The sequence below is a fragment of the Monodon monoceros genome, unplaced genomic scaffold, assembly GCF_005190385.1.
Source record: "Monodon monoceros isolate NGI ecotype Baffin Bay Population unplaced genomic scaffold, NGI_Narwhal_1 Super_Scaffold_2, whole genome shotgun sequence".
Lineage (NCBI taxonomy): Eukaryota > Metazoa > Chordata > Mammalia > Artiodactyla > Monodontidae > Monodon > Monodon monoceros.
Window position 1 is genome coordinate 87,606,656 of NW_021703776.1, and position 21,223 is coordinate 87,627,878.

General features: G+C 41.4%; 1 protein-coding gene across 2 annotated transcripts in view; it reads left to right on the top strand.

The window, feature by feature from the left end:
• NUP205 (nucleoporin 205) overlaps positions 1 to 21,223 on the top strand; it is a 116,787-nt gene that overhangs the window by 19,217 nt on the left and 76,347 nt on the right. Inside the window, exon 1 of one of the 2 annotated variants that reach the window (XM_029234360.1) lies at positions 16,467 to 16,519. The exons of the other annotated variant lie outside the window; for it this stretch is intronic. Coding sequence (XP_029090193.1) covers positions 16,492 to 16,519 — 28 coding nt within the window. The 5' untranslated portion in view covers positions 16,467 to 16,491. Of the gene's footprint in view, positions 1 to 16,466; positions 16,520 to 21,223 lie in introns of those variants that run through there. 2 annotated transcript variants of the gene reach the window in all.

The window sequence follows — 21,223 nt, forward strand, 5'->3', positions numbered from 1 at the left end:
GCAAAACACCACTGGGGAAATGTCTGGGTATTTTTGAACCTTTGGCAGAGTTGTATTTCTGTCTGGAATACGCTTCCTTCTCTTCCCTCATGTCTCTAATCTTAGTCATAGCTTAACCCAGTAGCACATAATAAATATGCAAATTTTATAGAAGTCTTTTTCTAAATCCTCATCCCTTGAAATTACGACCTGGCAATTTCTTCCCCCACCAATAATTCTGAATTCAACATGGAATATAAATATGACAACTGCATATCCTGACTTTTCCACCACAGTTTTGATTTAAAATATTATCTCAGTATCAGACTTGTTTCCTTTTTGTTTCATATTTACGGGGGTCCTATAATAAATAGTTTATGTGAGAAAATGACTAGCTGACATTATTTTTAAGGTATTATGATTTATTTAATTATGTTTTTAAACATAAGGTAGGGAGACTATTTGGATTCCTAAAGAAATATATTTCAACAAATTACCGAACTTGACCAGCAATAAAAAATGCAAGTTAAAATTAGATATCACTTAAAAAAAAACTACCTAATAACATATATTTAAAAGTTATAATACTTAGTGTGGGTGAAGGTTGGAGAATCAGGTTCATTCTATGGAAAGTAAATTCTTTAAAACAATTTTGCAATATCTATTGAGAGCATTAAAGAATTCATGCATGTTAAACTAATAATGTTACTGCTAGGAAACCTTTCTAAAGAATATGGACAAAGATTCATACATAAAGGTATTCATCAAAGTATTTATAACAATGAAAAATTAGAAGAAATCTAAATATTCAGTATTAGAAGCTCAGCTACATAAATTTAGGACTGTATATCCATGCACTGGATTAATACACTGGCTTTTGAATTCTTAGTACATAAATGTTCTCTGAGCAGAATGACAAAGTTGAAAATGATGATTTCGAAGAATATTTAATGATAAAGAACATAAGAGGGACTTCAGTGACAGTTCAGTGGTTAAGGACTCTACACTCCCATTGCAGGGGGCCTGGGTTTGATCCCTGGTTGGGGAACTAGGATCCTGCTCAGCCCAAAAAAAAAACTACACATAAGAAACAATGTAAATACATAGTATTAATAATTTATATTAATATCAATATGTCCAGCTGGAGTTAAAGCAAGATCTCTAACGATGGGATTACAGCTAATTTCAGTTTTTATTCCTTGAACTAGTTTGTATTTTCTAAATGCTCAGTGATGAGCATGTGTTATTGTTACAATCAGAAAAAAATAATTTAAAACTATGGATGCATAACAGTGAACCTCAACACAGAGATAAGCTATTATACTAGAAACCAGGTTGGGTGAGTGAGGGAGTCAGGAGAGGTTTGTCAAAAAAATTCTTGCCTGGAAAGAGCATTGCAGTGGACCACTCTGCAGACCCAGAGGTGAGAGCTGGGCTTTGCCTGTTGCCATCCAGAGAATATTTAAGCACTGAGAACTCAGAAAGCCAAGATCATGGAAGAATTTGGTTTGAACATGTTTAAAAGAATTGAAAACCCCTCTGTCTTGCAGGACAGAGGATCAGAGAAGAGAGCACCAATAGTTTAAGAAAAGCTAACAGCTATGAAGTCACACAGCAATGCAGAACAGTGTCCTGGGAAGGTCAGCCAGTCACCCAGACAGGTCCCCCACCTCTGCCCAGGAAGGTAGAAACTAATAAATTATTCTCATTTATTTATTTATTTAAGATATTTATTAAGCACCTCATAAGTACCAGGCACTGTGAAAAGCCCAGGGAATATATTGGTGAACAATATACCAGGAACACAGGTATCGCTGAACAAGCTGAGTTTATTAACTCATTGTTGCAAATGGGTTAATAACACCATGAGGAAACGAGGTTCGTTTCAGTAAGAAGGTTTTAGAAAGGACTTAAAAGATTTGGATTTTGTTTGGGTAATTTGGGGGAGGGTTCAAGGAAACAGAGGTTTGGTCTGGATTGGGTGCTTTCAGGAAGCAGGAATAATTCTATGATTCATCATATCAATCTATCTTATCTATAGGGAGGGCAGACTGGAGTAAGGCTAAAACTGTAGCTGGGAAAGAAGTGACAGTCACATTAGCTGGAGGGAGGATATTTGGCATTTTATAGCTTGGAAAATGTTATTTTCTCTCCTATTCAGATGTGATTACAGAGTGGTCTTAGTTTGGTCTTGATTCATCATGGTCACAGAGTGCCTTTATCTGCTGTTGATATCGTGTGACATTGTTTATGTTCAGTGGGAAAACATCAAGACCTAGTTATGAGCACTGGGCCAACTCACAACAACACCAAGGCCTAAGTGATTATATCTGGCCAGCTCCTGGATATCAGGGGGCTACTTTTTCTCACAAGTAAGTAAGTAAATGTGGAACTTCAGATTATGCTAAGTACTATACAAAATTAATAGGATGCAGTGATAGAGAATCAAGGATGGGGTGGGATCCATTTACATAAGTTGGTTAAAGAAAACTTCTCTTAGGAATTAATGTTGCAATCAAGGCCAGAAGCACATTACATTTTCTCATATACATGTGGATCCTGGATGGTGATGTAAATGTATTTCTTACTGTGGGTTGTCAAAAGAAACAAAAAAAGGAAAACCATCGCATGATGAAGATATGAACATGCGTAAAACAAAGAGACAAGATTGGATCCAGATCATACAAGTCCTTATAGGCGAGGAGTTTCTGTTTTTATGTTTTTTGGGTTTTTTTGTGGTACGCGCGCCTCTCACTATTGTGGCCTCTCCCGTTGCGGAGCGCAAGCTCCAGACGCGCAGGCTCAGCGGCCATGGCTCACGGGCCCAGCCGCTCCGCGGCATGTGGGATCTTCCCGGACCGGGGCACGAACCCATGTCCCCTGCATCGGCAGGCAGACCCTCAACCACTGTGCCACCAGGGAAGCCCTCTGTTTTATTTTTATTAGATTGATCAACATAAAATTGTTGATTTTCACTTTTGACCAGTGATTTTGATGCTGAAAACATAACCTCTGTGCACCGGTGCCTACTGAATCTTGGAGACAGAGTTTTGGATGAAGTAGAAAAGAATAGCTTTATTACTTTGTCAGGCAAAGAGGGACACAGCAGCCTCGTGCCCCTCAAAACTGTGTGTCCCAACCCGGGAAGATTTGGTGAGGGGTTTTACAGCAATGGTTCAAGGGCGGGATTGCTGATAAAGATTAGGGTGTGTGCAGGGCCCCCGCACTCCTTTAATCTGGCCTCAGGTGGTCTTCTTCTGGAATGAAGAATAATAACATCTTCCATTTGTTGGGGGTTTTAGTCCTGTAAAGAGCTCAAAGATGTTGTTATGTGTATCCCTTGAGGCTGAACCAGGACCCTGTCCCAAGTCTGCACTATTGTTTCTGGCTGCTCCTCCTGTGTCTCTGCATCCCCTCCATTCTCTGATTAGCAACCCTTCCAATCTGCCCTTTGGGACTCAGGGAAGGTCATGGAGGCTGCATTCTATTCCCTATAAACAAGTAACAGGGGACACAGAAAGGCTTCTGAGCCCAGGAGCCCCACAGAGTCCTGCTAGATTTCTATTTCACTTGGTTCAACTTAATGCAGTTAAACACCTTTAAAAGTTCTAAGTAGGGGCTGCAATGACTGGATTTATGTTTTAAAAAATCACCCTGGCTGCTGGGTGGAAGATAGATGGGAGGCAGGTCAGAGGGCAGGGAAAAGATCAGTAAGGATGTGATTGCTTTGAAATAACCCTGTTCTGGTACAGAGTCCTCGCATTGGTTGACTTAGAAATCTGTTTTATTAGTTACGCAGTGGAATGTGGGCAGTAAGGAGTTGACTCATGCTAGAAAAATTCACAAGAGAGTGATAATAGTAGAATCAAAATGCCATTTATTAATTCACAATGAAAAATAAAACAGGCAACTGAATTCTTGTGTTTATTGATTAATGTCATCTTTTTACATGGGTAGCTAAATTCAAGTCAATACATACATTTGATGGGATTGCAAAAAATCAGAGCGAGGGGAATTAGCCATTGCTAGCAAACTTCGTTGGCATGACCCCTAGTCGGAAGTACATTTTACATGGAGACCTAGTTTACACCACGCAAAACAGAGCTGAAACAAAATTTTTACAAATCAGAACATACCCTTATTACTCATGAGACACTGATACTTTGTTGTATTCTATCTTTTTTCAGTAAAAAAATATTGAGGCATAGGCCCAATAAATTGATTTCAAGATCTACTAATGTGTGACAGCTTGCAATTTCAAAATCAGAGTCAAATCATCTTAATGCTAGTTGGCATCACACTGTGATAGTCCAGTTTGGGATGATGCATCGGTAGCACCTCTAGATTCAGGGTTAGGCTGCCAGCTGCCCTCTGCAACAACTTCCTGGCTTTCACATTTCCTGGCAATGGCCCCAGGCTCTGTCTCCCATTATCCTCCAAACCCTGCTGGGGGCCTTCCCTTGCCGCAGTTTTTTCCCGGTCTCTGCTCAGGCCCTAGGTGATGGGTAGCACCTTGCTTGAACTGCCTCCGCCCTCAACCTCACCTTGCCTTTACCCTGTTGAGCAACAGTGGTCTTTCTCACTCTGGGTAGGACAGAATGAGAGAATGAGTCACCTGCGCAGCTAACGGCCTATGCTCCAAAGTTTAACTTTGCTACTCAGCTCCATATTTCAGATTCAGCAAATTAAGATTAGCTATAAGGACGCAGTTCCACCTCCAGCAGATGTCCAGGACTGATTGGGTTGCGGATGAAATGAGGATTCTGCAAATTAGAGTCATGATCTGAAACACCCAGGAGCCAGGAGGCCAGCAGCAGCCCCTGCAAGTGAGGTTTCTCCCTGGAGATTTTTCCACTTGCTACTGATCCGATTTTCCTACCAGAACAGCAAAAAAGGAAATGCTTCCCAGAGCTCCAATAGGTCACCCACCAGTGAGCAGTTTGGGGGTAGGGGCGATAAATGCTGAGATGAGTTAGAGGTCAAGAAGGCCAAGAAGGCCTGTTGCAGGAGTGACCTCTGGGGAGGCCCAGATGCAGGTGTTGTTACTCTAACCTCTTTTGGTCGGCCCTAAGTAGAAATGTCGCCCTGCATAATTGTAGGTAGTACTGCCACTCACATCTATGTTCAGGTCTTGGACTGGTTTTCGTTGTTGAAAGGATTTTATACCTTTTCTTTTTTTTCTTTCTTCTTTTCTTTTTCTTTATTTTTTATTGAGGTATAGTTAATTTACAATGTGTTAGCTTCAAGTGTACAGCAATATGATTCAGTTATACATGTATATATTCATTTTCAGATTCTTTTTCATTATAGGTTATTACAAGATATTGAGTATAGCTCCCCATGCTATACAGTAGGACCTTGTTGTTTATCTATTTTATATATAAGTGTGTATATGTTACTCCCAAACTCCTAATTTATCTCCCCACCTTCCCACTACCTGCTTTAGTAACTATAAGTTTGTCTTCTATGTCTGTGAGTCTATCTCTGTTTTGTAAATATAAGTTCATTTGTATCAATTTTTAGATGCCACATATAAGAATATCATATGATATTCATCTTTCTTTTTCTGACTTACTTCACTTAGTATGATAATCTCTAGGTCCATCCATGTTGCTGCAAATGGCATTATTTCATTCTTTTTATGGCTGAGTAGTATTCATTGTATATATATATAACACATCTTCTTTATCCATTCGTCTGTCGATGGACATTTAGGTTGTTTCCACGTCTTGGCTATTGTAAATAGTGCTGCTATGAACATAGGGGTGCATGTATCTTTTTGAATTATAGTTTTGTTGGGAAATATGCCCAAGAGTGGGATTGCTGGATCATATGGTAACTCTATTTTCAGTCTTTTGAGGAACCTCCATACTGCTCTCCATAGTGGCTGCAGCAATTTACATTCCCACCAATAGTGTAGGTTATTATAAAATATTGAGTAAGACATGCTTAACTTTCATTCGGTTTAAAGTATCTTCTAATTTTGCTTGTGATTTTTTTCTCCTTGGGTCCTTCTCAGTAGTTTTTTCTCTCTCAATCTCACTCTGCCTTGTGCACCAACATTTTTCTACTGTATATTCATTCATTCAACAAATATTTATTGATCGCCTGCTGTGAGGTGCTAGGTACTGTTCTAGGTACTTCAGAGACTAGAGTGAATAAAATAAGTATCCCTGACCACACAGAACATATATTTTAGTAGGAGTTACTATTTTATGATTTGGCCTGTATTTGCTCCTATCAAAGGGTCACCTTCCTTTTGAGGTCTTGACATACTATTTCCTTCCTATATCTCCTTATGACTTTACAGAACTTATTTACAACTATGCAATGATACCAGTGACTTTTACATTTAAAAAGTACTTAATGCCTCTTATTTATATTATACTTAAACAGTAGATTCAAACCTCCTGTCTGCATATATTTCCTAAATTTATAATCATCTTTTTGAGAGAGATGGTATTTATTGGGAGATGTGTTCTTCTCTGTCGTATTTATGCCTTGTTCTGTCTGAACTCAGGAAGATGGACTGAATTTTCATAAGCATTGGCTAGCTTTAGGATTGAATCATAACCAAGGTTTCCTAACATTGTCAACAAAAAAAATTCTGGGATTATGCTGATTTAAACTTTCTCTTCTATAGTTTCACTGTTTGAAAAATGAACAAAGTAAGGAGACTCTCCAACAACTGTGAACACAATTAACAACTTTTCCTGGTCACTTGTGGAGTGATGATAGTTTTTAAAATAATGCAGTAAAAAACCAAATACATATAAAATGAAACCAAAACATGAATAGCTGAGAAGGGATTCATATCCACAATATATAAAGAACTTTAAAAATCCAACAACAACAAAAAATCAAATTAAAAAATGGACCAAGGACTTGAATAGGCATTTTTCCAAAGAAAATATATAAACAGCCAATAAGCACATGAAAAGATGTTTCACATCATTAATCACTATGGAAATGCAAATAAAAACCAAATGAGATACCACTTCATACCCATTAGAATGGCTATTATCAAAAAAATGAAAATAACAAGTATTGATGAGAATGTGGGGAAATTGAAAAGCTTGTGCACTGTTTGGTGGGAATGTAAAATGGTGCAGCTGCTGTGGAAACGTTATGGTGATTCCTCAAAAAGTAAACACAGAATTACCATATGATCCAACAATTCCACTTCTGGGCATAATTCCAGAATAATTGAATGTAGGAACTGGAAATATTTGTACACCCATGTTCATAGCAGCATTATTCACAATAGTCAAAAGGTGGAAGCAACCCAGGTGTCCAACAGATGAATGGGTAAACAAAATGTGGTCTACACATACAAGGGGCTATTATTTAACCCTAAAAAAGAAGGAAGTTCTGATAACTGCTACAACATGGATGAACACTGACATTATGATAAGTGAAAATAAACCAGTCACAAAAGGACAAGTATTGTATGATTCGTCTTATATGAGGTACCTAGAGTAGTCAAATTCATAGAATCAGAAAGTAGAATGGTGGTTGCCCATAGGCTGGGAAGAGGGGAGAATAGGGAGTTGTTTAATGGGTACAAAGTTTGGATGGGAAAGATGAAAAAGTTCTGGAGATGGATGGTGGTGATGCTTTGAGAACAGTGTGAATGCACTTAATGCCACAGAACTGTACACCTAAACATGGTCATAATTTTAGGTTATGTTTATTTTATCACAATTAAAAAAAATGAATACCCAGGGCTTCCCTGGTGGCGCGGTGGTTGAGGGGCCGCCTGCCGATGCAGAGGACGCGGGTTCGTGCCCCGGTCTGGGAAGATCCCACATGCCGCGGAGCGGCTGGGCCCGTGAGCCATGGCCACTGAGCCTGCGCGTCCGGAGCCTGTGCTCCGCAACGGGAGAGGCCACAACAGTGAGAGGCCCGCGTACCGCAAAAAAAAAAAAAAAAAAAAAAGAATACCCAGACTTGGTCTAGGTACTGTGCAGGTGTAACTTTAGAAACCAAGAAGCAACAATATTTTAACGCTAGAAAGTACTTTTTTCTTTAAAAACTACATTTTAAAGATGATTATCTTGCTTTGGCATTGTCACGCTTATGACTGGAGATTAAAAATCTTAAAATCAGGACTTCCCTGGTGCAGTGGTTAAGAAACCACCTGCCAATGCAGGTGACATGGGTTCGAGCCCTGCTCCAGGAAGATTCCACATGCCGCAGAGCAACTAAGCCCGTGAGCCACAACTACTGAGCCTGCGCTCTAGAGCCCACAAGCGACAACTACTGAGCCTCAACTACTGAAGCCCATGCGCCTAGAGCCCGTGCTCTGAAGCAAGAGAAGCCGCTGCAGTGAGAAGCCTTCGCACCGCAACAAAGAGTAGCCCCCGCTCGCTGCAACTAGAGAAAGCCAGCGCGCAGCAACGAAGACCCAACACAGCCAAAAATAAAATAAAAAAATATACTTTAAAAAAATCTTAAAATCACAATATACTCAACTAAGTTCTAGAAGCTACATTAATTTTCTGTCTAATTTTAAAAGCATCTAAATTAGCCTTATTACTACTTATATGCTTATTAAATGAAATGTGTAAATTAAAATGTATAAGGTTATGCAACATGGCTGAGTTAACGCTGCCATGAGAGCCTCATTAAAAGAGTTCATTGATGCTATGCTATTATTAACACAGTCACCCCTGGGTATTCACAGGGGATTGGTTCCAGGACCCTCCACCAATACTAAATTCTGAGGATGCTCAAGTCCCTTATATAAAATGGCATACAATTTGCATATAACCTACACATGTCCTCCCCCCAACCATACTTTAAATCATCTCTAAATTACTTGTAATACCTAATACAATGTAAATACTATGCAAATAGTTGCCAGCACAAGGCAAATACAAGTTTTGCTTTTTAGAACTTTCTGTAATTATTTTTCCCCCAATATTTTTGATCTGTTGTTGGTTAGATCCTTAGTTGTGGAACCCACGGATACAGAGGGCTGACTGCAATTAATACAATGTATCTTTATCAGACACTCATTCAATGGCTCCTTTTTTCTTTATTTAATCGCCATATTTTACCCTCATTGTTCTTTATACTGATCGTCCTATGACTACAGCAGAATATCTTCTAAGTGTTTTATATTAAATTCATATGTTATTTTACTGAATCCTCACAGCAATTCAGGGAAAGTATTATTTCTATTTTAATGGATGAGGAAACTCAGAGAGGTTGAAAAACTTGCTTACTATCACACAGTGAGTCACTGGCAAGGTAGAAATTTAAGATTTTATTTTTTTTAAGTAAATTTATTTATTTATTGGCTGCATTGGGTCTTTGTTGCTGCACACGGGCTTTCTCTAGTTGCAGCAAGTGGGGGCTACTCTTTGTTGTGGTGTGTGGGCTTCTCATTGAGGTGGCTTCTCTTGCTGCAGAGCACGGACTCTAGGTGCATGGGCTTCAGTAGTTGAGGCTCAGTAGTTGTCGCTTGTGGGCTCTAGAGCGCAGGCTCAGTAGTTGTGGTGCATGGGCTTAGTTGCTCCGCGGCATGTGGAATCTTCCCGGACCAGGGCTCGAACCTGTGTCCCTTGCATTGGCAGGAGGATTCTTAACCACTGCGCCATCAGGGAAGCCCAAGGTAGAAATTTAGATTCAGGGCAACCTGTCTCAAAAGTCTCTCCTCAACTCCACCAGCATGTAAACCTTACACTGCTGATTAGTTCCTTCCTAAAATCTCAGCTCTTCCATGAAGCAGGAAGAGAAGATACACAATACACATCACTGAAGAATGGCCCTAGGCCAAAATGGAAGCAGAGATATGACACACACAACAGCTTCACGGTAATCTGGTGTCTTAAAATCTTCTTTCTCTAATTTATTTATTTTGCATTTGTTTGCACTTGGGAATGTTTCCTATTGTCCTTTGTTTCTGAGTTTACATCATGTCCTGAACAGTACGGTAGTTTATTTCAATTAATGCTTTCTTGTTCCTTGTACATAGTTTCATTTGAGTATTCTTCTGATAGGATGAATGCTCTGCTTTTTCATCACACTCAGACAGAGCTCTGCTTTCCTCAGTAACTCCCCACTGTCCTTCACACACTGCTGCCCAAGACTGGAGCCAAGTATTCATGCTAATTCCCAGAATAAAACCCAGACTCTTTTTTGATCAGGTAAATTGACTTTGCCACCAGCACTTTTACACTCCTTTGCTCCTGCTCGTTTTCCTGTTCTATGTCACACACCTCTGTGGCACATGCCTCCTGTCAGGACACAAGTTCTCACATGTATGTATAGGAAAACCTCTCAAGAGGATTCAACCAGCTAATTCCTTAGCTGGAGCCCTGGTGTTTTTCATATAATGAAGTATGGAATACCCTATCCCCTTCAGGTCCGTATTGGCAATCCATGCATGAGGAAAAGAGGGACCAGCCTTCTTTTCCAAGAGTTTTCAGGCACTTGCAAGAGAGATGGTGGTATATGAAGCCGTTTTCAAGGAGCCCACGGTATAGTCTGGCAATAGGTAGAAGACAGCAGCTTGACCTTTCCTTACCTTTATTCATTCAACAAACGTTTGTTGGCTACTAGCTGCCTCTACTCTTCTGCGTGCAGCTTTCAGTCCAGAAGGACAGACAAACTTTTGGGAAATTATAGTACATTATTGGAGAGCACAGGATGGTGTGTAGTCCAGGCTGAGGTAGGAGGGGCGGGGCGGAAGTGATGCCTGAGAAGAGTAACCAGATGAAAGGGCTAAAGTTATTCCTGAGCGAGAAGATAGTGCCAACAAAGATTTGGAGGGAAGAAGGTGTGACTCCAGCAGCTAAAGGGAATACCCCATGAAGAAGGGAGCTGCCCTGGTAAAGGGCTCCAGGAGCTGAAGAGGCTCAGAGTGTGTATCTAAGTAACCCAGTAATCACTAAAGCGCCTAAGGGGAGTAGGTGTGAGTATAATTGAAGAGGTCTGAAGGGACCAGGTCAAGAACTGCCTTGTATTCCATTGTAAGAAGTGTGGACTTGTCCTCAGGATAGTGACAAGAACTTGAAGGTTTTTAGGGGGAGGATGAAGTGGACCCTCTGGTCACACTGTGGAAGGTAAACTGGAAATGAGTGGGACTGGAGGCAGGAAGACCAGTTAGGGGGCTGTTGGAATAATCCTGCCTTCGAAGGGAGCCTTTTACACAGAGTCATTTGCTGCATTGTGGTTGCGACTCTGTCAGGGAAAATCTGGGGAAAATTTGTTTCCTACTCCGCCAGAGACTGCCAGTGTTCCAAGGCCAGTAGTTCTGCCACTGCAAACCCACAGCTGGCCACTGACTGGGGGCAAACATGACGGTGAATCTGTCATGCCTGGAGTCCTCCACTAGCAGGATATGGAAAATCACAGAACTTGAAACTCACCTAAATTTCTAAGCCTTGTCCAGAGGAATTCTGGCAGCTCTGTAAATGTGAAACCTTGGACTTTGTCACTTTTTCACTGATCTGTTCCCCCACTCCCAGCCCCCATACGCTCTCGTGACCATGTAAAATTCTAGCATCTGTCCATTCATGTGCCACTTCCTTCATGTAATTTTCCAATTTTTATTTCCTGGACTCCAAATAAGAGTTAACTGTCCTGGAAAGATATCTACATCCCCATGTTCATTGCAATCTTATTTACAACAGCCAAGATATGGAAACAACGTGCCAAAAAAAAAAAAAGAATGAAATCTTGTCATTTGCAACAACATGGATGGACCTTGAGGGCATTATGCTTAGTGAAATAAGTCAGACAGACAAAGATAAGTTCTATATGATCTCACTTATATGTGGAGTCTTAAAAAAAAACAGCAAACAGGGAATTAATTCCCTAGCGGTCCAGTGGTTAAGACTCAGCTCTTTCATTGCCGGGAGCCCGGGGTTCAATCCCCAGTCCAGGAACTAAGATCCCGCAAGCCATGTGGTGCAGCCAAAAAAAACACACAAAAATCAACCAAACGTCATAGATACAAAGAACAGATTGGTGGTTACCAGAGGCAGAAGTTGGGGGATAAGTGAAATGGGTGAAGGGAGTCAAAATATACAAGCTTCCCAGTTATAAAATCAATAAGCCACTGGGATGGAATTACAGCATGGTGACTATAGTTAATAATACTGTATTGCACATTTGAAAGTTAAGACAGTAAATCTTAAAAGCTCTCATCACAAGAAAAAGGATTCTATAACTGTGTATGGTGACCATGTTAACTAGACTTATACGGTGATCATTTTGCGGTACATACAAGTGTTGAGCCATTATGCTGTACACCTGAAACTAATGTAATGTATGTAATTATACTTCATTTTTTTCAAAAAAGAAAAAAGAATTAACTGTTCTTATTTTAAGATTTCAAAGAATTTTGTGTATACAGTTAAAACAATTAATTGGAGCAATGAAGGAAGTTACAAACAATGGATCAATTAGACTAGGGCACAGTTCTACCCCTCACCCCAGATAAATCACAAATTGGTTAATTGCTATTACTTCCATGTTTGCAGTGCACTCTTACAACTTGGTTAAACTCCTCCTAATTAATTGAGTATACCTCCACTTAGCACTTATTTTGCCTTAGAAAAAGTTTATTTTTGTTTAAACAGCACTCACAGAGCACTAAATGTCAGGCACAGTCTAAGCACTTTATGAATAAGCCTCTTAATGACTCTACAGTGTAGATACTAATATTATCACCCGCATTTCGAGATGAGAAAACTGAGCCACTAAGGAGGGTTTCACAGCTAATAAGTAAGGGACACAGAATTTGAATACAGGAAGCCTAGCTTTAGGGTCTGTGCTCTTAGCCACAACTGCATACAAGTGGCCTCTCTCTCCGCCCGTAGATCTTGCAAGCACCAAGGTCTGCAACTTGTTTTTTCCTGAATTGTGACTGTAAGCCAGGGATGTGGCAGCAGCAGGGAATACAAATGTAAAAAGACATAGCTGTTGCTCTCTGGGAGTAAATCAATTGTTTATTGAACATAACAAACCACAAAACTGTGGTCTAAAACAGCAGCCTTTGACTTGCTCACAATTCCGAACTCTGGGCTGGACTCCCTTACCCATTGCAGTCAAGTGATGACTCAACTAGGACTAGAGCATCCGAGACGGCCTCACTCATGTCTAGCATCTCAGCTGGTTTAGCTGGAACGGCTGGAGGCTGGCTAGGCTTCTCTCCTCCTGGTCTTTCATTCTCAAGGAGGCTGGCTGGGGTTTCCTTTCATGATATCTCAGGGCAGTAAAAAGCAAAAGGGGAAGCAGCAAGGCCTCTCAAATGCCAGGCTTGGAACTCACCCAACGTCACTTCCACTGTACTGTTTTGGTCCAAGCAAGTCAGAAGGCCCACCCAGATTCAGTGTGGCAGGTGATTACATAATGGCTTGAATTCAGGGACGTGGGTGGTGGTAAATTTGTGGGTGGTTGACAGAGGGACATAGAAAGAAAGATAGGTATTCCGGGCGGATAGGAAAGCAGATGTACAAGTACGTACCAGAAAGCATGTTGTACCTGGGGAATAACAAATAGTTCAGAGTGATTAGAGTAAAGGGCACTTGAGGGAGAATAAGCGTGAGGAGGTTGAAGAAGGAGGCGGAACCAGATCAGGAAGTGGCATGAGTGCCTTCCTAAGAAGTTTCAAATGTTACCCATAGGAACTAGGTCACTGAGAAATTTTGATTAGGGCACGTACATGATATGATTTGTGTATTTGAATATCACTTTGGGAGACCATGAGAAGGGGTGAGATGGAAATCAGGAAGACCCTTGAGAAAGCTATTGCAAAATACCAGGTATAAGAAGATGAGGCCTCAATGGAACAGTGGCATACGGAGCAGAGAAAAGAAAAAGGACTCCAGAAATATTTATGAGGCAAGGTGAATAGGATATGGCAATTGAAGGAAAAATATGGAGTGAATCCCAAGTTTCCAACTTTGGCAACTGAGTAGATACAGGGGACTGAGTTTTGTGAGAAAAGTGCTCATTTAAGCTTTGGATCAATTGATTTTGAGATGCCTGTATGACAGTCAATAGAAGTTGTGGGTAGACAAGTTGGATATACAAATCTGAATCCTAGGAGAGAGGACTGGATTAAAGATACAAGTACAAAATTCATTAACAGGTGGTGGTAAGAAGCCATAGATCCCAGAAGCATGTAGAATGGTAGAATAGAGGCTGGGAATGACCAAAAGGGAAGAACAACATTTAATGATGAGAAGAGAAAGAGAAGGTGCTTCCCTGGTGGCGCAGTTGTTAAGAATCGGCTTGCCAATGCAGGGGACACGGGTTCAATCCCTGGTCTGGGAAGATCCCACATGCTGCAGAGCAACTAAGCCTGTGCACCACAACTAGTGAGCCTGTGCTCTAGATCCCGTGAGCCGCAACTACATGAACCTGCATACCGCAAGTACTGAAGCCCACGCGCCTAGAGCCAGTGCTCCACAACAAGAGAAGCCACTGCAATGAGAAGCCCGCGCACCGCAATGAAGAGTAGCCCCACTAGAGAAAGCCCACAAGCAGCAACGAAGACCCAACACAGCCCAAAATAAATAGATAAAATAAATAAATTTATTTAAAAAAAAAGAGAGAGAGAAAGAGAAGGCCATATAGGAAACTTAAAAAGGAGAACTATAAAGACAGGAGGAAAACTAGGAGGGGTGGTGCCCCATAAGTCAAGGGAGAAAAGAATTTCTAAGGTATTCGGAAAAGTGCTTGTGGGATTTGACAATCGATCACTGGTGACCATGCTGAGAGCCGTTTTAGAGGAGCTAATAACCCAATTGCTATGGATTGAGTAAACCTCAATCAAGCGAGAGCATGCCTGTTATGTGAGATGATGGGTGAGGGGGAGTTGCAGGAAGTTAGATTTCCTTCATCGAAAGTGATCTACCAAGAGGGAAATGTGTGGGCTTAAAGAGTGTGTGAGGGGAAGGCTCATAATAGTTGTGCTGAGAAAGAAAATCTTCTTTGAATGCCACTTCCTGCCAAGTTTCTGCTCAATATTTTTCTCACTTTCATGCTAAACTTCGGAAAAAATCCCTTTACCTTTTCATTCTCTCTTCCCCTTCACTCCTTAAGACCACTTTCACTGTAATCCGGCATTTGTCTCTATATAACAATGACTTTCAAAAAAATTACCCGTGACTTTTGTGTTCCACCTAATGGACATTGTGTCATTCAATATTATTTGTTCAGAAGAATGAATATGCTTGCTATTCTTAACAATGTACTCTGTGATTTTGTTTAAGTTATTTAATTCTGATTTCCAGTAGTGAAATGAGACTATAAACTCTATTTTCTCCCAATCTCAGTGGAATGTTGGAGGAGTTGATAAAGTGAGGTTGTGAGGTACATGGAACATCTATGAAGTAAGCAGCTATAATTATATTTCCCTAGTAGGATTGTTTCAGGGATTAAATGAGATAATGTAACAACAACAACATTCTTAATAAATATTCTTAATAAATATCTGGTATATGATAGCAAATTCATTTTTAATTTATTTTTTATTGAAGTATAGTTGAGTTACAATGTTGTGTTAATTACTGCTGTACAACAAAGTGGCTCAGTTATACACATATATACATACATTCTTTTTCCTATATTTTTCCATTATGGTTATCACAGGATATTGAATATAGTTCCTTGTGCTATACCGTAGGACCTTGTTGTTTGAAAGCAAATTCTTAATAAATTCTTAATAATTATCTGGCATATGATAGCAAACACTAATGACTGTATTTTAGTTTGAAAATTAGCAAACTAAAATTTAGCAAGTGAAAAAAGAAGGTCCAGTTATTTGGGGTGCTTAGGTAGAAAAATATTTGGTGTTTATGAAATGATATGTCTGCAAATTGCTTCAAAATAATCTCCTGTGTTGGGGGTGAGGAACAGGAACTGACCAGCTATTGAAGCTGGTCATTCATTACTCTAATTTTGTATACACCTGAAATTTTCATAATAAAAAGTTATGATTGTTTAACTGCATGCAACTATATTGACGCAATACACTGGTATATACAGTAGATGAAATGTAATGAACTTAGTTTGCAACCCATCAAATGGAGTTTTGAGGTTTAGACACCTTACACCCCACTCCACTCCCCAAAGTAAGGGAGTAACGCAAGGAAGATTTAATTTGAAATGGAGATAATTATTTGGATTTACGGCTTTCATAATATCATAAGTGGGCGTCATTTCAATAAACAGTCTTTTTCTGTTCCAGCTAACTAACTTTAATCACTAGAAATAAACTACAAGTCCCAGGATGCACTGCACGATTAACGTCAACTCGAGGACCTCGGGTCTTACCCTCGCCTGACTTAAATGGGAATTTTCGTCAATCCCGGCGAAAATTGACGTCTGTGACTTAGAACAGATTTTGGAGTATTTGTACGCCTGTGTCGGTCGAGCGTGCATTTCGGAAGGGACAGCGTGGTATCTTTCTGATTAGGCGTGGCCCCGGGCAGCCTCACCCTCTTCTGGGGCTTCCGTGCGGCGGGAGGGCTCCGTTAGTTCGCCTCCAAGATGGCGACGCTGTTGGCGGTAAATTCGGGTAGGTACGGCCGGGCCAGAAGGCAAGCTGTGGGGCAGGGTGCTGGTCCGTTCTTCAGGCAGAGACGTGGGCAGTGAGGTTCCTCGGAGTCCAGGTCCGCACTTGTGCATAGTTCCCGCTTCTCCCTAGCTTTGGGCCTAGAGTCCCGCCCCTCCCCAGTTTGAATGGCGCGCGTCGGCGCTGCGGCTCTAGCCCTAGCGTTGGGGCTTAAGGATCGAGGCACGGAGGCTTGGTCCCCTGGAACCGGGCGTGCAGTTCTCGCAGCCCAGGGCCGAGTCTGGTCCCTTCCATTCCCCACCCCATTATGTGTCTGCGGTCCGAATTCCTGCAGGATTTGCAGTTCTCCGGCAATGAGGCCGGGAGACCTGAGATATTTTTCAGCCACGAGCGCAGGCTGAAAACTCGCACCTCAAAATGGACACTGGGGCCCTTCTTGGAGGTTGGGTGGGTGGGTGGGGTCCTACAGGAAGAGAGGCCCCTTTATTATGAAGCCTGCAATCCGGAAGGTGGCCCAGGAGTGCCGTGACTCCCAGCTCTGCGTGTGTGGCCCGCCCCTGGATGCTCCTGTACCTTTGGAGCTGTAGATCTTCGGGGAGGGGCAGAATCTAGAAGGGAGTAAAGAAACTCTGGAAGGTTTGGATTGGGTCCTCTGGGCAATTCTCTATCAGGGGCGGAACCCCCCCGTCTCCATCGGGGCGTTTGAAAGAGTGGGTGCATTTTGACTGTCACAATTCCTGGGATGCACCGCTGGCTCCTCGTGGGCGGGCCAAGGATGCCAACAGTGCTGCAGCGGCCGGAGCGGGCCTGAAAATGAATTTCCTGCTCAGAATGCCTTGATTGAGCCGTACTAAACTTAATGGGCGGTTAAGAGCACGTCTGTGTGGTAAATGCTTGTAGAGGATCTCACTCAAGAGGAGTCTTTTCTGGGCGCCTTTTCTTTCCATCCTTATACAGTCTTTTTGTTGCTGGTTTGTTCTTTTCACACGACTGATATTCTTGAAAACTTGTCTAAACCTGACTTTTGCAAATCAAACCATTTCGGAAACACAACGATAAATTGTTTTATAATAATGAATAATTACGTTTATCAAGTACCTCCTTTTTCGCAGCCACTGGATTAAGCATTGTACTTTCATCTTATTTAGTCCCCTTTATACAACTCTGGGGTAGCTGCTATTAAACACCCCATTTTACAGGTTTGGAAATAGAGTCTTAGAGTGGTTAAGTAACTTCTCCAAGGTTATACAGCTAATGATTCGAAGCCAGTCTTTGATACTTAAACGTCTACATGCTCCTACTTAAGCAAAACCTAATTCATTTCATTACATAATATTTCCATATATCTGAATGTTAGTAGTGAAATTACTTCCTTAGTACTGCTGTCCTGCCCTTCCACACAGATGTAAACTTAAAACAAGGCTTGTGTGTTGTATGTGTGGTTATATATTTTTTTTAGTATGTGTGGTTATATACTTTAGTATGTACTTGTCTTAAGTTACTATCATTAAACATAAATCATTGAAGGAAAAGGAGTTGCCAACAGTTGCAAAGAGTATACATTGTATAACAAGGCCTTGTGGCAGGAGTGTTTAATTGGCAACATAAAAAGGAAACATTTTTTTTTTTGCGGTACGCGGGCCTTTCACTGTTGTGGCTTCTCCCGCTGCGGAGCACAGGCTCCGGACGCGCAGGCTCAGCGGCCATGGCTCAGGGGCCCAGCCGCTCCGCGGCATGTGGGATATTCCCGGACCGGGGCACGAACCTGTGTCCCCTGCATCGGCAGGCGGACTCTCCACCACTGCGCCACCAGGGAAGCCCGAAAGGAAACATTTTTAAGAGCCCAGTCAGGAGAATATTTTTTTTAAAAAAGTAAATGTGCAGCGAAGCAACCCAAATGCCCATTGATGAATGAATGGGTAAACAGTGTGGTCTATAGATATATAATGGAATGTTATTTAGCGTTAAGAAGGAAATCCTGTCTTATGCTCAGCATGAATCAACCTTGAAGACATTCTGCTAAGTGAAGTAAGCTAGTAACAAAAAGACGAATACTGTATGATTCTACTTGTATGAGGGATTGAAAGTAATAGAAACAAAGAATGTTGGTTGCCAGAGGTTGGTGGGAGGGGGAAATGGGGAGTTGTTTAACGGGTACAAAATTTCAGTTTTGCAAGATGAAAGAGTTCTGGAGATCTGTTGTACAACAGTGTGAAAGCCCTTAATGCTACTGAACTGCACACTTCAAAATGTTTTTAAGATGGCAAATTCTATGTTATGTGCTTTTTTTACCATAATTAAAAAAAAAACATCTCAGAGTTGTAGAAGGGGAAGAAAGTAGAGGTAGAGTTTGAAGGCCTATGCCTGAGTTTCAGCGGCATGATTTACTAGTATTGTGACCTGTATCAGCCCGGCTGAGTAGACCTACAGGCTTGTGAGTAAGCAACCATTAACACTGACAATCCTTGGATGGCTGTCTGGTAACCCCTGTCCTGTTCATAGCATTGTCTATTTCAGACCTTTTCCACACTCCTCAAATCTTTAAGCTCCAACTAATCCCTCAGTCTCCTAGTCACAGAGAAAATAAAAGCCAACAGGCATGAACTCTTTTTTTCACCCTTGAACCTACAAACCTAGATATATCTGCACTCTTTCGAGTCAGTTTCCCTGTATCTTCCTGTCTAAGGTAAATCCTGCCCTTTACACTCTTCTCCCCATTATCCCCTCCTCTCTCTTTTGTTCCTTTTCTTTCCACTAATTGCCCAAATCTTTATCTTGATCTCATGCCTCATTCCAGTTACTGTCCTCTTGCTCCTCTTCACAGTCAAACCTTTCAAAGATACATCAGTGTTCAGACTCTGTTGCCATACCTTCTCCTCCTCTACCCACTCTAGTCTGTTCCCATCCTCCTGAACAGCTCTCAACATTTACATGCTTTTCTGTTTCACTAAGTCCACCAGACACTTGAAATCTATCTCACTTGATCTTTTAGGGTAAAGACCCAAATCCTTAACATGGGCAGCATGGTATGGCAGTTGCCTCCCTTGCTGATCCCTTCTTGGTACTCTCGCTCTCTTGGCATTTTCAGGGGTTTGAGAGTGCAGCATTTCCTCTTGCCTCGGGAACTCCTCTTTTCCTGGAGTGTACATCCACTACCTCCCACTCCTACTTCTTTTTTTTTTTTTTTTCTGTTTTTTGCGGTACGCGGGCCTCTCACTGTTGCGGCCTCTCCCGTTGCGGAGCACAGGCTCCGGACACGCAGGCTCAGCGGCCATGGCTCACGGGCCCAGCCGCTCTGCAGCATGTGGGATCTTCCCAGACCGGGACACGAACTCGTGTCCCCTGCATCAGCAGGCGGACTCCCAACCACGGCGCCACCAGGGAAGCCCCTCCCACTCCTACTTTTATCCTTCACATTTCAGCCCAGTTATCACTTGTTCAGTGAATCCTTCCCTTCCCTGATCTCCCTGGCTAGGTCACATTCCCCTATTATGTGATCGTTGCCCTGGGTACTTCACCTTCATAGCACGTACCATAATGGATATTGCCCTTATGTATGACTATATGGTAAATGTGCTTCCTCACTACACTGTGAGCTTACCCATACCTAGTACATGATGAATGAATTAATAAATTTGACTTGCTGGAGGTATTCCTAAAATTTAGGAAAGTAAATGTATTCTCAAACAAGCAAATGACTTATGTTGTAACATATTTAGTAATTTGGAAAAATTATAGCCTCCTTTCATCTGTAATCAATAACAGGGAGATATTTACCAAAATTAGTCAAACCAAAGACAAAATGAATATAAATCTTTGTTGCAACTACCTTCTGTGATGTGTTGATGTTAATGATGGACTCAGGAGGCTGGTATCTGTGGGGTTTTTTAGTGTAGATTTTTGATCTGTTATTGGATGCCTCCCCACAAATGGGGGGAAGTGGAATTCTCTCTAGAATTCACTGAGCTTATTCAAACTAAGTATGTATAGTGCAAAGAAAGTTATTCTTCAGGGGTTCTATTGAGTATTACTTTTATAGACAGTTTACTTTTGTTCGCTTTTTGTCAGGTTTTAAAAATACCTGTGGTAAGGCAAGTTTCACATTTGCCTACAAGTCATTTTTGATAACTTTCCTTCATCCCCTGTGCCAATCAGTTACCAGTTCTGACTCTACCAACAGACCTTGCCTTTCTACTTTACTGCCCTCATCCTGGTTAAGGTTCCATCACCTCATGAGTAGCTTACCTACCCAACATCCTTGGGTCCTGACACTTCATATTCTAGTTAGTCCATTGGTCACACCATTGTCCAATTTCATTTTGTCATCTACTAATTGAAACATTCCCATTTACTAACAGGAAAATTTCCATCTTGGCCAGGAATACAAGGCTCAAACCTACTCTGTCCTTTGCAGCTGGAAAGAACCAAGAAGATGATCTCTAGGGAAGTCAGTTAGTCACCATCCAACTAGCACCTCACAGGCAGTCACCAGGATCCAGGGTCAGGCCCTCATTTTGGCAGGCCTGGAACTGTGATGTTTGTTAGTGTATCCACAGTTGAGTAGATTCCAACTGTGGAATTGATGTTCTCTGATCACATTGGGAAAAGACAGATATATAAACCAGTATGTCAATTAATTGACCTTTAGTGGGAAGTACATCTGCATGGATACTCATTTCATCAGCACATTTTTAATTCTAGAAATTT